Source organism: Heptranchias perlo, chromosome 29 (genome assembly GCF_035084215.1).
Source record: "Heptranchias perlo isolate sHepPer1 chromosome 29, sHepPer1.hap1, whole genome shotgun sequence".
NCBI classification, from domain to species: domain Eukaryota; kingdom Metazoa; phylum Chordata; class Chondrichthyes; order Hexanchiformes; family Hexanchidae; genus Heptranchias; species Heptranchias perlo.
This window is the reverse complement of record NC_090353.1, coordinates 5154114-5167441: the sequence shown is the minus strand read 5'-3', so window position 1 is coordinate 5167441 and position 13328 is coordinate 5154114. Positions and strand designations below refer to the sequence as shown.

At 42.4% G+C, this 13328-nt stretch overlaps 1 protein-coding gene across 4 annotated transcripts in view; it reads right to left on the bottom strand.

Annotated features, from left to right (window-relative positions):
- LOC137299338 (SAFB-like transcription modulator) overlaps positions 1–13328 on the bottom strand; it is a 74968-nt gene that overhangs the window by 18215 nt on the left and 43425 nt on the right. For all 4 annotated transcript variants that reach the window (XM_067968005.1, XM_067968006.1, XM_067968007.1 and 1 more), the window contains 4 exons: positions 8436–8764; positions 3906–4048; positions 1683–1821; positions 186–286 (listed from right to left, as the gene is read on the bottom strand). In XM_067968005.1, the coding sequence (XP_067824106.1) occupies positions 186–286; positions 1683–1821; positions 3906–4048; positions 8436–8764 (712 nt within the window). The remainder of the gene's footprint in view (positions 1–185; positions 287–1682; positions 1822–3905; positions 4049–8435; positions 8765–13328) is intronic.

The window sequence follows — 13328 nt, the reverse complement described above, 5'->3', positions numbered from 1 at the left end:
TCTAAGTATTGAACAGGGATTGAATCTAGGACCTTCTTGGTCTTTCTGGGTCAGTGCCACATGATGTTTTTACTGAAGGAGCTGCATGATTATAATTCTCACCAGTAGTGGTGAGTTAAGACACCAATTAGACACCTTCTGTCCCCATTACTTGATAACTGGAACAAAAACAATGTTCGTTTTACCCCACATCAATAAAGGGTCTTTTCACAGTTTGTTCATAGCACATCTTTTGGAGTAGCTCTTCCCTTTCTCGGTATGCTCGCTCCTGTTCTTGCCTTGTCTCCTGTGTAAAAAGAGCACATTCTGAAACTATGTCCTTTACCCAACCTGTGAGTCAGGCTTGTAGTTTTTAAATTGAGAGTAGAGTTTCATCCATAACTAATGTAAGAATCACTGCCAGCTCTCAATACTTCTCTATTTGCCCAAACCATCACATTTGGACCAGCAACATTTTGAGAAGTACTTGCAAAGGGCTAATCTCTGTATATTAATTCTACAGTGGCAATAACGGCAGACAATTCAGCACTTGCTGGACATGTCATTGTCATCTCCCCCACCCATGCCGGGGTATGCACAGGCCACCTGCCAATACTTTGCTTAAGTGGCCATTCTTCACAAACCTAGACAGTAAGTGTGAGGAATGCATCACTGCCGAGTCTGACCTCACTAACATCCATACATGATCACTTTCCAGTTAACAAGAACATGCTCTGTTTTTCCCTCCTTACCCCAGGAGAGATCAACGATGCTGTTCCTACCACCATCTTGGTTGTTGCTGTTTTCACATCTTCATACTCTTCCCATGGAGACTGGTGTGAATTAGTGGAAGGATTCCCAGGCCGAATAACAATCTGACAGGATGGCAACGTTATTGTTTTTGTACCTTCACATTCTTCCCATGAAGAATAGTGTGAAGTAGCGGAAGGATTCTCAGGGTGTGAACGGTCTGACCGGTTGTGACATGAATGCTCCTTTCATGGCAGTAACCATCTTTATACCAGCTGATAGGGGGGCTAGTCCCAAACGGCAGGAGGGTTTTATGGGCTCTCAGAACCCATATGACGGGGGGTACCCACACCCACCGGGTGCGAGTTTCCCGCTGGATGTCAACCCAGAATTCAGAGCCAGAGCTCAGGTCTCTAGTCACTGGGACTGTTTGGAGCGGGGTTCAAACCCTGCACCTTCTGACTCAGAGGTGGGAATGCTACCACTGAGACAAAGGATAAGGTTGGTTAATTTGAGACACAGAAGCAAATCCATCCCTTGACTGAAAGAAAACCAGTTTGAAGGTCTGTTTTTGCATCCAAGCAGGAGAAAGATTAATGGCGTGTGACCTTATCGTGTTACAACAGTGATAAATCAAACTGTGACAGAGTTTGGGCTAACTCCAGAAAATAATAAAAACAAAGATAGCATAAAATCAAAGTTGGTTAGTTGTCCAACCTCTCAGCCAATTAGAGTTAAAACATATTAAAAGTGGAACGGGGAGACCACAACTCGTTGCACACCAACATCTTCTCACAGTGAACACAGTACTCTATCCATGTGCAGAAATGAAGAAGAGCTGCAAGACAGGAGCAGAAAAACCAATAGACCCTGACTATTATTGGAAAGACAACAAAAATATAATGATAGGGGATCTTCAGTTTTCCGTCTGCTCTACAGTTCCTTCTCTTTACCTCTTCTAACAATACTCTCTGCCTTTTCTGCGCTGTTTCGTCCAGTCTCTCTCTTTCAAGGCGCATTCTCTCGAGCTGCAGTCGCTCGAGGTCCCTTTCCAGTACCTCGCTGGCTTCCTCTTCCCATATCTCACGCTCTCTGGTGGAAAACAAATATTCAACACTTCAGGCTTGACGTCAGGATCCGATATCTGGAAGCAACAGTTCCACAAACACAAGTCCCATTCAACACTTCTTGAGTAAATTAGAATTAACAGGGGGATCAACTTAATTTAAAATAAAACCCAATTATAATGGCAATAATTGTGCAATGCCCAAGGCTAGTGATTTACAATTTTCACGAGAAAAATGGATGGAGTAGCAGAATTTGATCTCCTAAACTTTGGTAAAAATGCCAGAATCCTATGGATTAAGACAGAATTTTATTCATTCCGTCACTGTAAATGAGTGGCTCTGGTGATGTCATTTAATGGAATATTGTGGGTGGGAAGAAACAGGGGTAGAAAGTACTTTCACTGTGAAGAACATTATCCTGTGCTCTCTGCCACAGAAGACTAAGAAATTTTGATCCCTGGTCTGTGTGGAGTTAGCTGATATCAGGCAGGTCGACTGACGAGAGGGCAATCAGCCAGGGTGGCTCCTCCTGATCAACATCCAGCAATCCCTGCTAGAAATAAGATGAGGGCAGGAAAGAGGTTATGTTAGACGTTATGCTCCACGTTATGCTCCCCGTGGTAGAATAGCCTGCCAATGTTCACTAACAAACCCCAAAGAAGTATCGTAGCCACTTCAGCAAGGTAACAGGTTGTCCAGAATCCATATCATAGTAAGGAATCAATACCACCAGGAGAGGTCAGGAGGGGAGATAACCAGCAACAGAAATAGCCAAGAAGATAAAGAAAAAATCTACCACTGGCCCCGACGTTAAAAAAAAACCCAAGAACATCTCTACGAGAAAGCTGATTTCAGTTTTTGTGTAACAGCTGGTTCCATAGCCTTCCAGACTCACTTGGGTTCTTTATCCAGAGTGTACAAGGAGTTGTACTGGAGTATCGGGAGGACTGGGTTTCAGGACAGCAAAGGAGGCCATTCCCGTTTAACCAAGTACACTTTGACGGACTGGGAAACCAGGCCTGATGAGTCTCTAGGAAGTTGATTTTTTTTTTTAAGTAGAAATTTGAAGAATCTCTTCTCATGAGGGAGCAGATGATTGAATTTTCTTTTAAACTGGTTATTGAAGGGCAGGAAGAGGAAGAGAAGAGAATGCTTTACCCACCATCACTTCTCTTGTTCACAGCAAAGTTCTCATTTAACGTCAAATTTAAAATGTGTACAACTTCGCTCAATGATCAACGTGTTGTAAAGCAGGCATGGGGAGCAGAGACCTTGTAAGACAGCTAGAGGGTCAATGTGCCACTCTCTGATGAAGCCACAGCACCATCTTACCGTTGGCCAATGTGTTACACCAGATCACAGTGAGGACTCGTGATGTCAGCGTTAGCGAAGTGGAAGTTTGAAAATAACACTATTGTTATATGGAGATTGACGAGTACTTGAGACAGCAATGTTAGTGAATATTCACGGGGAGCAGGGAAGAAGTCTCAATTTCTCTTTGCATTAAAACTGGGAACACTTGTCAATATCAAACTATTTTAATAAATTTAATTTTCAACTTTTTATAGCTTAATAAGTGCATCAGATTGTGATCAAATGAGGTCTGCAACCAGTGAATCACTGCAGCACCCATCTTCTCTTAGTTTCTTTATGATGGAGACAGTACTCTTTCCCTCTCTCCACCAGTGTCAAAGTTTTATCAAAGGTCAAAGGAATCTGGCACAATAAATTGCACAACTCTAACAGCTATATTCAGTGGACAGAACAAACCAACTCTTGCTTAGGCAGTTTTGTTTATAAATCTTTCCCCACCCCCACACCAAAGTCAAATTGGAAAACGAAGGAATTACCCTTGATTTTAAGCAAGTAAATATTATGTGCAACAAAAGCACAAAATGTAAGCAACGATCAGGTCAGGCAGCGTCTCTCCACAGATGCTACCTGACGTGCTGAGTGTTTCCAGCATTGTGTTTTTGATTCAGATTTCCAGCATCCTCAGTATTTTGCTTTTTGTAGATATTATGTGCCTTCAATCCATGGTGCAAAACTACGCTGTCCTTATAAGTTTCAAATTTGGATCTCCAGCGAGATGTAACAAGTTACACCAACCTGCGTCTTTCAATTGCCCACAACGCTTCCTTGGGATCCAACTGCAATGGTTGTCCTGTCAGCTCATGAGTTTTCTCGGTGGATACATCTCTCCGTTTATCTCTGCTGGGAGATCTTCTGTGTCGACTCCTCGATCTTGAGCTCTGCTTTTCCAGAAAAAGAAAATAATGGAACGTTGACAGTAGTTTTAGAGCCCTGCAGATTCAATAGAGCAGCACGCACGTCATGTGCGTGTCAAGTCAGTTGCCTAATGAAACCGCAAAATCAAGGATGGTGTGCTGGTCATTCAATCTGCAGATGATGATGGATCTTTGCCACCCTCCCACCTCATAAATCGCTTAGCTAAAACTCTGAACAAAAGCGTACAATAAGGATCACAGAAAAACAGCTTATAAGGGAGGCCAGAGGAAAGAGAATCCAGCAAGACCTTTTACACAATTGTAAGGAATATTGGAAAAAACTGCACACTTACAAAAGGAGCAGACATTATAGAAGTACTGCTGGGTATGGCCCCATCCTTATCAATTCACCTAAAAAAACTATCTTGAGATGGCTGACCTCCAATTAAGAGCATCAGCCTCGCAACATTTCCAAGCCTCAGTTCCAGTATTGTTGCACTTCACTGTTACACTTTGATTCCTAGTGCACTCTCTCCAGTGATGCAATACTTTTAGTGGAGCAGCAAGGAGACACTGGGAGCAGAGATTGAAGCTCATGGGGCAGTGATTGCATGGTATGTAATTGGCTAAGGAACGGAGAGCAGAGAATAGTGGTGAGCGGTTGTTTTTCAGACTGGAGGGAAGTGTGCAGTGGTGTCCTCCAGGGGTCGATATTGGGACCACTGCTCTTTTTGATATATATTAATGACCAGGGCTTGGGTATACAGGGCATAATTTCAAGGTTTGCAGATGACATGAAACTCGGAAATGCTGTAAACAATGTGGAGGATAGTAACAGACTTCAGGAGGACAAAGTCACAGACTGGTGAAATGGACAGACACATGGCAAGTGAAATTTAATGCAGAGAAGTATGAAGTGATTAATTTTGGTAGGAAGAATGAGGAGAGGCAATATAAACTAAATGGTACAATTTTAAAGGGGGTGCAGGAACAGAGAGACTTGGGCTCGTACGTACACAAATCTTTGAAGGTGGCAGGACAAGTTGAGAAGGCTGTTAAAAAAGCATATGGGATCCTGGGCTTTATTATTAGAGGCATAGAATACAAAAGCAAGGAAGTTATGGTAAACCTTTATAAAACAATGATTGGCCCCAGCTGGAGTACTGTGGCCAATTCTGGGCACCACACTTTAGGAAGGATGTCAGGGCCTTAGAGAGGGTGCAGAGGAGATTTACTAGAATGGTACCAGGGATGAAAGACTTCAGTTATGTGGAGAGACTAGAGAAACTAGGGCTGTTCTCCTTACAGCAGAGATTTGATAGAGGTGTTCAAAATCAGTAAATGAGAAACTGTTTCCAGTAGCAGAAGGGTTGGTAACCAGAGGACACAGATTTAAGGTAATCGGCAAAAGATCCAGAGGCAACATGAGGAAAAAAAATGTTACACAGCGAGTTGTTATGATCTGGAATGCACTGCCTGAAAGGGTGATGGAAACAGATTCAATAGTAACTTTCAAAAGGGAATTGGGTAAATACTTGAAAAGGGAAAATCTGCAGGGCTGTTGGGAAAGAGCAGGGGAATTTAATTGTATAGCTCTTTCGAAGAGCTGGCACAGACATGATGGGCCGAATGGCCTGCTTCTGTGCTGTTTCATTTTCTGATTCGATGATTCTAGGTTGTCGTGCTTATTCATTACCGAGGATACCAACCCTGATCAAAGGGCGTTCACTTCTGGTACGTCTGAAAAAAAATCAACTTGTTTTTCTGAAATAGTTGAAGAAAATTCATTGTCCTAGAATATACCTTAGCTGGATGGCTTCAGGTGCAATAAATGCAAATGTTCAGACAAAATAAATAGAGGATCTGAACATCAACAAGTACATTTACCAGTAAAAGGAAAACTCGATAAGGTATCAGCCTTGGTTCAGTGGTAGCACTCTTGCCTCTTCTGGTCGTTATTTCATTGCTGTTTGTGGGACCTTGCTCTGTGCCTTGGTGAGTTGCTGCAGTTCATCCTGTGGATAGTACACATTGCAGCCACATTGGTGGAGGGAGTGAATGTTTAGGGGGGCGGATAGGCTGCCGATCAACCAGACTATTTTGTCCTGGATGGTGTCCAGCTTCTTGAGTGTTGTTGGAGCTGCACTCATCCAGGCAGGTGGAGAGTATTCATCACACTCCTGACTTGTACCCTGTGGGTAGTGGAGAGGTTTTGTGGAGTCAGGAGCCACTCAGTGCAGATTACCCAGCCTCGGACCTGCTCTAGTACCCACGGCATTTATATGGTTGGTCCAGTTGAGGCAGTTGCATCCAACAACCACAACCTTTGTGCCAGGTATGACTCCAGTCACTGGAGAGTTTTCTCCCTGATTCCCATTGATCAGTTTTACTGGGGCACCTTGGTGCCACACTCTGTTGAATACTGCCTTGATGTTGAGGACAGTCACTCTAACCTCACCACTGGAATTCAGTTCTTGTGTCCATATTTATACCAAGGCTGTAATGTGGTCTGGATCCGAGTGGTCCTGGTGGAGCCAAACTGAACATCGGTGAGCAGGTGCTGCTTTATAGCACTGTTGACAACTCCTTCCATCACTTTGCAGATGATTGAGAGTAGGCTGATAGGGCGGTAATTGGCCGGGTTGGATTTGTCTTGCTTTTTGTGGATGGGACATACCTGGGCAATTTTCCATATTGTTGGGTAGATGTCATTGTTGTAGTTGCACTGGAACAGCTTGGCTAGAGGTTAGTTCTAGTGCACAGGTCTTCAGCACTACAGCCGGGATGTTGTCGGGGCCCTTAGCCTTTGCTGTGTCCAGTGCACATCAGGCAAAGACTGTAATGTCCCACCCACAGCTGAACATCCTGCCAATATTCACTGCCTAGGCACACAAGTGAGGAATGGCCACTTCAAGGAGGTACCCGAGTGCCCTGGAACCATATATCATCATGAATCAGTGCCTTAAGACAAGAGAAGGAAACGGGAAGACGGGTGAAAAAGGGTGAGTGGAGGAAGGGAAAGGAAAAGAGAGGAGGAGAGGGAAGGGAAAGAGAGGAAGAGAGATGGATAGGGAAAGAGAGGAGGAGGGAGGAGAAAGAAGAGGAACGGCAAGGGGAAGAGAGGAGGGAAGAGAGGAGGGAAAGAGATCAACTAGTCAATTTCAATTGAGGAAGAGATACATGGATCTAACTCAGGACTATTTAAATTATGTAAGCTGAAGGGTGGCCTGGTCATGGGTTAAACTGTACCCTGATTAAATTAATTTCACTAAAAAAAAGCTAATGAGAGAAATGGAAATGTTACACTGGAGCAGTAATGGATGATCTTGTGAGATTGGAACTATGGCACATTGTTGTAGAGTGCAGTGAGCTTCACCTTGCAACTAAACTTGATGTACTTGTCCTTGAATTGCTTGACACTGACACTAGGTGCCTCAAATGAGAAAAAACGTTCCATGTCCCAGTACTAAATATCACTTCTCAAAGTGCAAAATTTACGAAAGAAAAGTTTAAAGAAAGCAGGCAACTTCAAAATCAGGAGATGATCAGTCTTTTAAGAGGAAGATGGTTCAAGGAATTAGGATCAGGATCAACAAAACAATGTAAAAAAAAGTGAGCTAATGCACTATGTTTGAGGTGAGATGGGGAGGGGAATTCACTGGTTTCCCTGTGAATCTATGGGCACAAGATGACAATTACTGCATGCTGTACTTGTGGGTGGTTTCAGTATGAGCAGCAAGACATTGTAGCAATCAGTAAATCCAAGAGAAAACTATTTTTAAAAAAAAGTATGGATATTCTATGCCTTCCCACCCCAGTAAAAAATGACACCAATTCATGTCTTCAACTCCCACAACTCTCTCAAAAATAGTAGAATTAAAATCAGAATAAAAATCCAGTACTCATATGTGGGGTTTACAGTAAACTGGCCCAGCTTTCAATTAGCTCCCAAAAGCCTTTGCAAGACTTTCCCCCACCCAGAAAAGAAAAAAAATACCTTCCCTTCTCATTTAGGGTCAAACCACATTCAACATTCCCAATTCCATGAAACTGGCCGCATTTTGGGACCGGGTTTAAAAACTTCACTTAATACTAAATAGAAATGGATTAGAGTAATAGATTACTGTAACATAAGCTCTTCAGACCACCCCTCCCTTTTATTTTGCTGTAAATTAATTACTTCTAATGTAAGCAAGACACACATCAGGTCTGCTAAGATGCTTAAACCTCTCATGATGTGAGAAACCGGGCTTAAGGCTGCAAGAACTATAACGACAGGGCAGCACTGTGTGGATAAATGCCCCCTGCTCCTCTTTCAGCCTGGATCTAGGAATGCCAACGCACAATATAATCCATCAACCACAACCCTTTTGAGTTCAGCAATAATTAATCACACCAACAAAGAACCTACCCTCCTTTTTTCTGTACTTTTCCTCCTCTCTGAACTCCGACTCCTTTCTCTACTCCTTCTCCTTCTCCTCTCTGAACTGCGACTCCTTCTCCTCCTCTCTGAACTGCGACTCCTTTTCCTCCTCTCTGAACTGCGACTCCTTCTCCTCCTCTCTGAACTGCGACTCTTTTCTCTACTCCTTCTCCTCCGTCTCTCTGAACTGCGACTCCTTTCTCTACTCCTTCTCCTCCGTCTCTCTGAACTGCGACTCCTTTCTCTACTGCTTCTCCGTCTCTCTGAACTCTGAATCCTTTCGCCGCTCCTTCTCCTCCTCTCTGAACTTCGGCTTCCTAGAGAGACACAGAAAAAACATCCTTTAGACAACACCGAACCACTGCTATGCTTTTTAGACGTATACAATGAGACAGAATAACAGATTATCACAATCTACTTGTTTACTTTGCTTCAGCAAGTGACAGACTGCCAATCATGAGAATAAGCAGAATTTTGTTAGTGACGCGAAGCTCGCAGTTAAAAAAAAATCATAGACTGGAATGAGCACAGCACGTGGGTTTGGCTATTTTGTAAGTCAATGAGTGCAATGGGAAACATGCTTTATTATCTGAAGCCCAAGAAATGTTGCATCATTGAAAAACAATCCGGTCACATACATAGAATGTACAGCACAGAAATAGGTCATTCGGTCCAAAAGGTCCATGCCGGTGTTTATGCTCCACACGAGCCTCCTCCCTCCCTGCTTCATCTAACCCTATCGGCACATCCTTCTATTCTCTTTCTCCCTCATGTGTTTATCTAGCTTCCCCTTAATTGCATTTATGCTAGTCGCCTCAACTACTCCATGTGGTAGCGAGTTCCACATTCTAACCACTCTCTGGGTAAAGAGGTTTCTCCTGAATTCCCCATTGGATTTATTAGTGAGTATCTTATATTTATGGCCCCTAGTTCTGGTCTCCCCCGCAAGTGGAATCATCTTCTCTACGTCTATCCTATCAAACCCTTTCATAATCTTAACGACCTCTATCAGTTCACCCATCAGCCTTCTCTTTTCTAGAGAAAAGAGCCCCAGCCTGCTCAATCTTTCTTGACAGGTATATCCTTTCACTCTGGTATCATCCTAGTAAATCTTTTTTGCACCTTCTCCAATGCCTCTATATTCTTTTTATAATACGGAGACCAGAACTGTTCACAGTACTCCAAATGTGGTCTAACCAAGTTTAACATAACTTCTTTGCTTTTCAATTCCAGCCCTCTAGAAATGAACCCCAGTGCTTGGTTTGCTATTTTCATGGCCTTATTAACCTGCGTCGCTACTTTCAGTGATTTGTGTATCTGTACCCTCACCTCGATCCCTCGGCTCCTCTACCCCATTTAGACCCTTATTATCCAAGCAGTACATGGGCCCTTATTCTTTCTATCAAAATGTAATACCTCATACTTATCTATATTGAAATTCATTTGCCAATTACACACCCATTCTGCAAGTTTATTAATGTCTTCCTGTATTTTGCCGCAGTCCTCCTCGGTATTAAATATACCCCCCAATTTGGTGTTGTCCGAAAATTTTGAAATTGTACTTCCAATTCCCGAGTCCAAATCGGTTATGTAAATGGTGAACAACAGTGGTCCCAGCACCGATCCCTGTGGAGCACCACTTCCCACCTTCCTCTAGGCCGAGTAAATACCTTTAACCCCTACTCTCTCTGTTTTCTGTTTTGTAGCCAGCCTGCTATCCATTCTGCTACTTGTCCCGACTCCACATGCTCCGAACTTAGTCGTGGGTCTACTATGCAGTACCTTATCGAAGGCCTTTTCAAAATCCAAATATATTACATCTACTGTGTTACCCTTGTCTACCCTTTTTGTTGATTCTTCAAAGAATTCAATAAGGTTGATCAAGCATAACCTTCCCTTCTGAAATCCGTGCTGACTATTCTTTATTATATTTTCAGTTTCTAGATGCTTTTCTATTACATCTTTGAGTAAGGATACTATTATCTTTCCTATCACCGATGTTAAGCTAATTGGTCTATAGTTCCTTGGACTGGTTCCAGCTCCCTTTTTAAATATAGGAATAACATTAGCTGTCCACCAGTCCTCTGGCACTATTCTCTTTTCTAATGAATTTTTATATATATGTAATAGTGCCTCTGCTATCTCTTCCCAAACTTCTTTTAATATGTGTGGATGCAAACCATCTGGACCAAGGGTTTTATCCTCTCTAAGTTTGAATAGTTTATCAATTATCTCCCCCTTTCTATCTTAAATGTCTTTATATCTTTTTTGATCCCTTCTTCTAATGTCATGCCCACCATGTTAGTCTTCCTGGTAAATAGAGGCAAAGTAATTATTTAATATTTCTACCATTTCACTGTCATTACCTGTGATTTTATCGTGTGTATCCCTTACTGGCCCTATCCCTATCCTGATTTTTCTTTTGTTATTTATATGTCCATAGAATACTTTACTATTTCTTTTTACATTCCTTGATAATTTAATTTTGTAGTCTCTCTTTGCCTTCCTAATTGTTTTATTTTACTTCTTTCCTAACCTTTTTGTATTCCCTTTTGTCATCCTCTCCTTTATTGTCCATGTACTTAGTGTATGCCTTTTTCTTTAGTTTCAATTTTGCCCTTATTTCTTTATTCATCCATTTGTATCATTACTGGCTGGTTTGCTCTTGCTTTTTAGTGGAATATATTTCTCCTGGACTCTATTGATCACAGTTTTAAATGTTTCCCACTGCTGTTCTATTTCTTTGTTTATCAGTAAATTTTTCCAGTTTATTGTCCTTAGTTATATTCTCATCCCCTGAAAATCAATTCTTTACCAATTTATTACTTTGGTCTTTATCTTACTTATGTCCTTCTCAATCGTTATCTTAAACCTTATTATGTTGTGATCGCTATTGCCTAGATGTTTCCCTACACTTACTTTTCTTATCCTTTCTGGTTCATTTCCCATTACTCGATCCAGCAGTGCTTCTGCTCTTGTTAGGCTTTTTACATACTAGGTAAGAAAGGAGTCCTGCACACATTGTTAAAAGCTCCATTCCCTGTACTCCTTTACCTACCTCTTCTTGTCAGCTTATTTGGGGATAGAATAATAATCATGGGAGATTTTAACTATGTCCTTTACTCATTTCGCATATTTGCTTACATATTTCTTCCTCCACCTCCATCTATTAGGTGGTCTGTAGTATACCCCTATTAGTGTGATCGATCCCTTCTCTTTTATTTCAATCCATATGGATTCTGTTTCTATCCTTCTGTTAGTTATGTCCCTTTTTTCTACTGCTATTATGTTATCTCTAATTAGTATAGCTACTTCACCCCTTCTTCCTTCCCTATCCTTTCTGATTAGGTTATAGCCTGCAATAATTAGTTGTCAGTCCAGTTCTTTATGTAGCCATGTTTCAGTTATTCCTACTACCTTTGGTTCCTCACTACGGATTACTGCCTTCAGTTCCCGTGTTTTATTTTGGATGCTGTACAGGCAGTTTAATTCATCTTTAATAATTGTTCCTTTTACTTTATTTTTAATAGTCCTTTTACACTTCAGTTTCATAACTGTATTTGTTCCTTGACCGTTTAATCCTTACTCTGGTCTGACCGTTATACTTATCTCCTTTTCTTTTATCTTTAAGCTTTTGTTATTGCTACCAGATCCCTCCCCCCATCTTGCTAGTTTAAAAGCTTATGCACCACCCTATTTATCCTTTCCGCTAGGACTCTGATCCCATTCCAATTCAGGTGGAGCTTGTCCCAGTGGTACAGCTCCTTCCTGACCCAGTACTGGTGCCAGTGTCCCATGAAATGGAATCCCTCCTCCCCAACACCAGTCTTTCAGCCACATGTTAACCTTTCTGATCTGCCTATCCCTATGCCAATTAGCACGTGGCTCAGGTAGTAAACCTGAGATACCACCCATGAGGTCCTGCTTTTTAATTTAGTTCCTAGCTTCTGATATTCCCTTAGCAGGACCTCCTCTTTGTTCTTCCTTATGTCATTGGCACCGACATGGACCCCGTCAACTGGATCAGCCCCCTCCCTTTGCAAGTTCCTCTCCAGTTGCTCAGAGATGTCCTTTACCCTTGCACCAGGTAGGCAATGCACCCTCCTGGACTCTCGATCGCGACTGCAAAGGAGGCTATCTATCCCCCTGATTTGTAGAATCCCCTATAACTATGTATGACTACAACCTTTCTATTCTGATCCTCCCCACTTTGGATTGCCTCGTGCTCCATGGTGCCATGGTCAGCATTCTGGGCATCCGCTCTGCAGCCTTCATCCTTATTCTCACAGGTATCAAGTACCTCGTACCTATTGGATAGGACCAGTGCCTGCGGGACCTCCCTCTCCCTTATGTGTCAGAGTGTCTCTAACTTGCACTCCAGTTCAACTAGAACCACAAAATCTTTTCTGCACGAGTGCTGGTGGCTATATTGGGGAGGGGGGGGGAAAGCACATACAGGAAGAATATGCATAAAGATGACTGGAAAAGCTGCTGGACTTGAATCGTGCATGGCAAGTGAGCCCTACTACTAATTGGAGTTTACATCCTGATCACAAACAGCTGTGCTGAGATTTAGACTACAGGTAGACCAAAAAAGGGACCAACCATGTCTAACTCGAGTAAGTACTATACTACTCACAACTTGGATTTGTTTTTGGTGTATCTGGTCAAGGTGAGGTATGTCAGTGCTGGGGATAGGAGCACATCCACGTCCAATGTCATGTGTACCCAATTCAGGTAAAAGGCCCGACATAGAGGAACATGCCCTCTATTCTACCCGAGTAATATGCTTTCAACTCAGCCTCAGGAGAGAGCGCATCCTCAAATGCCCTGGTGCAGCACTTCCATTTCCAACTTACAACCATCCTTGCAGCTTTTCTG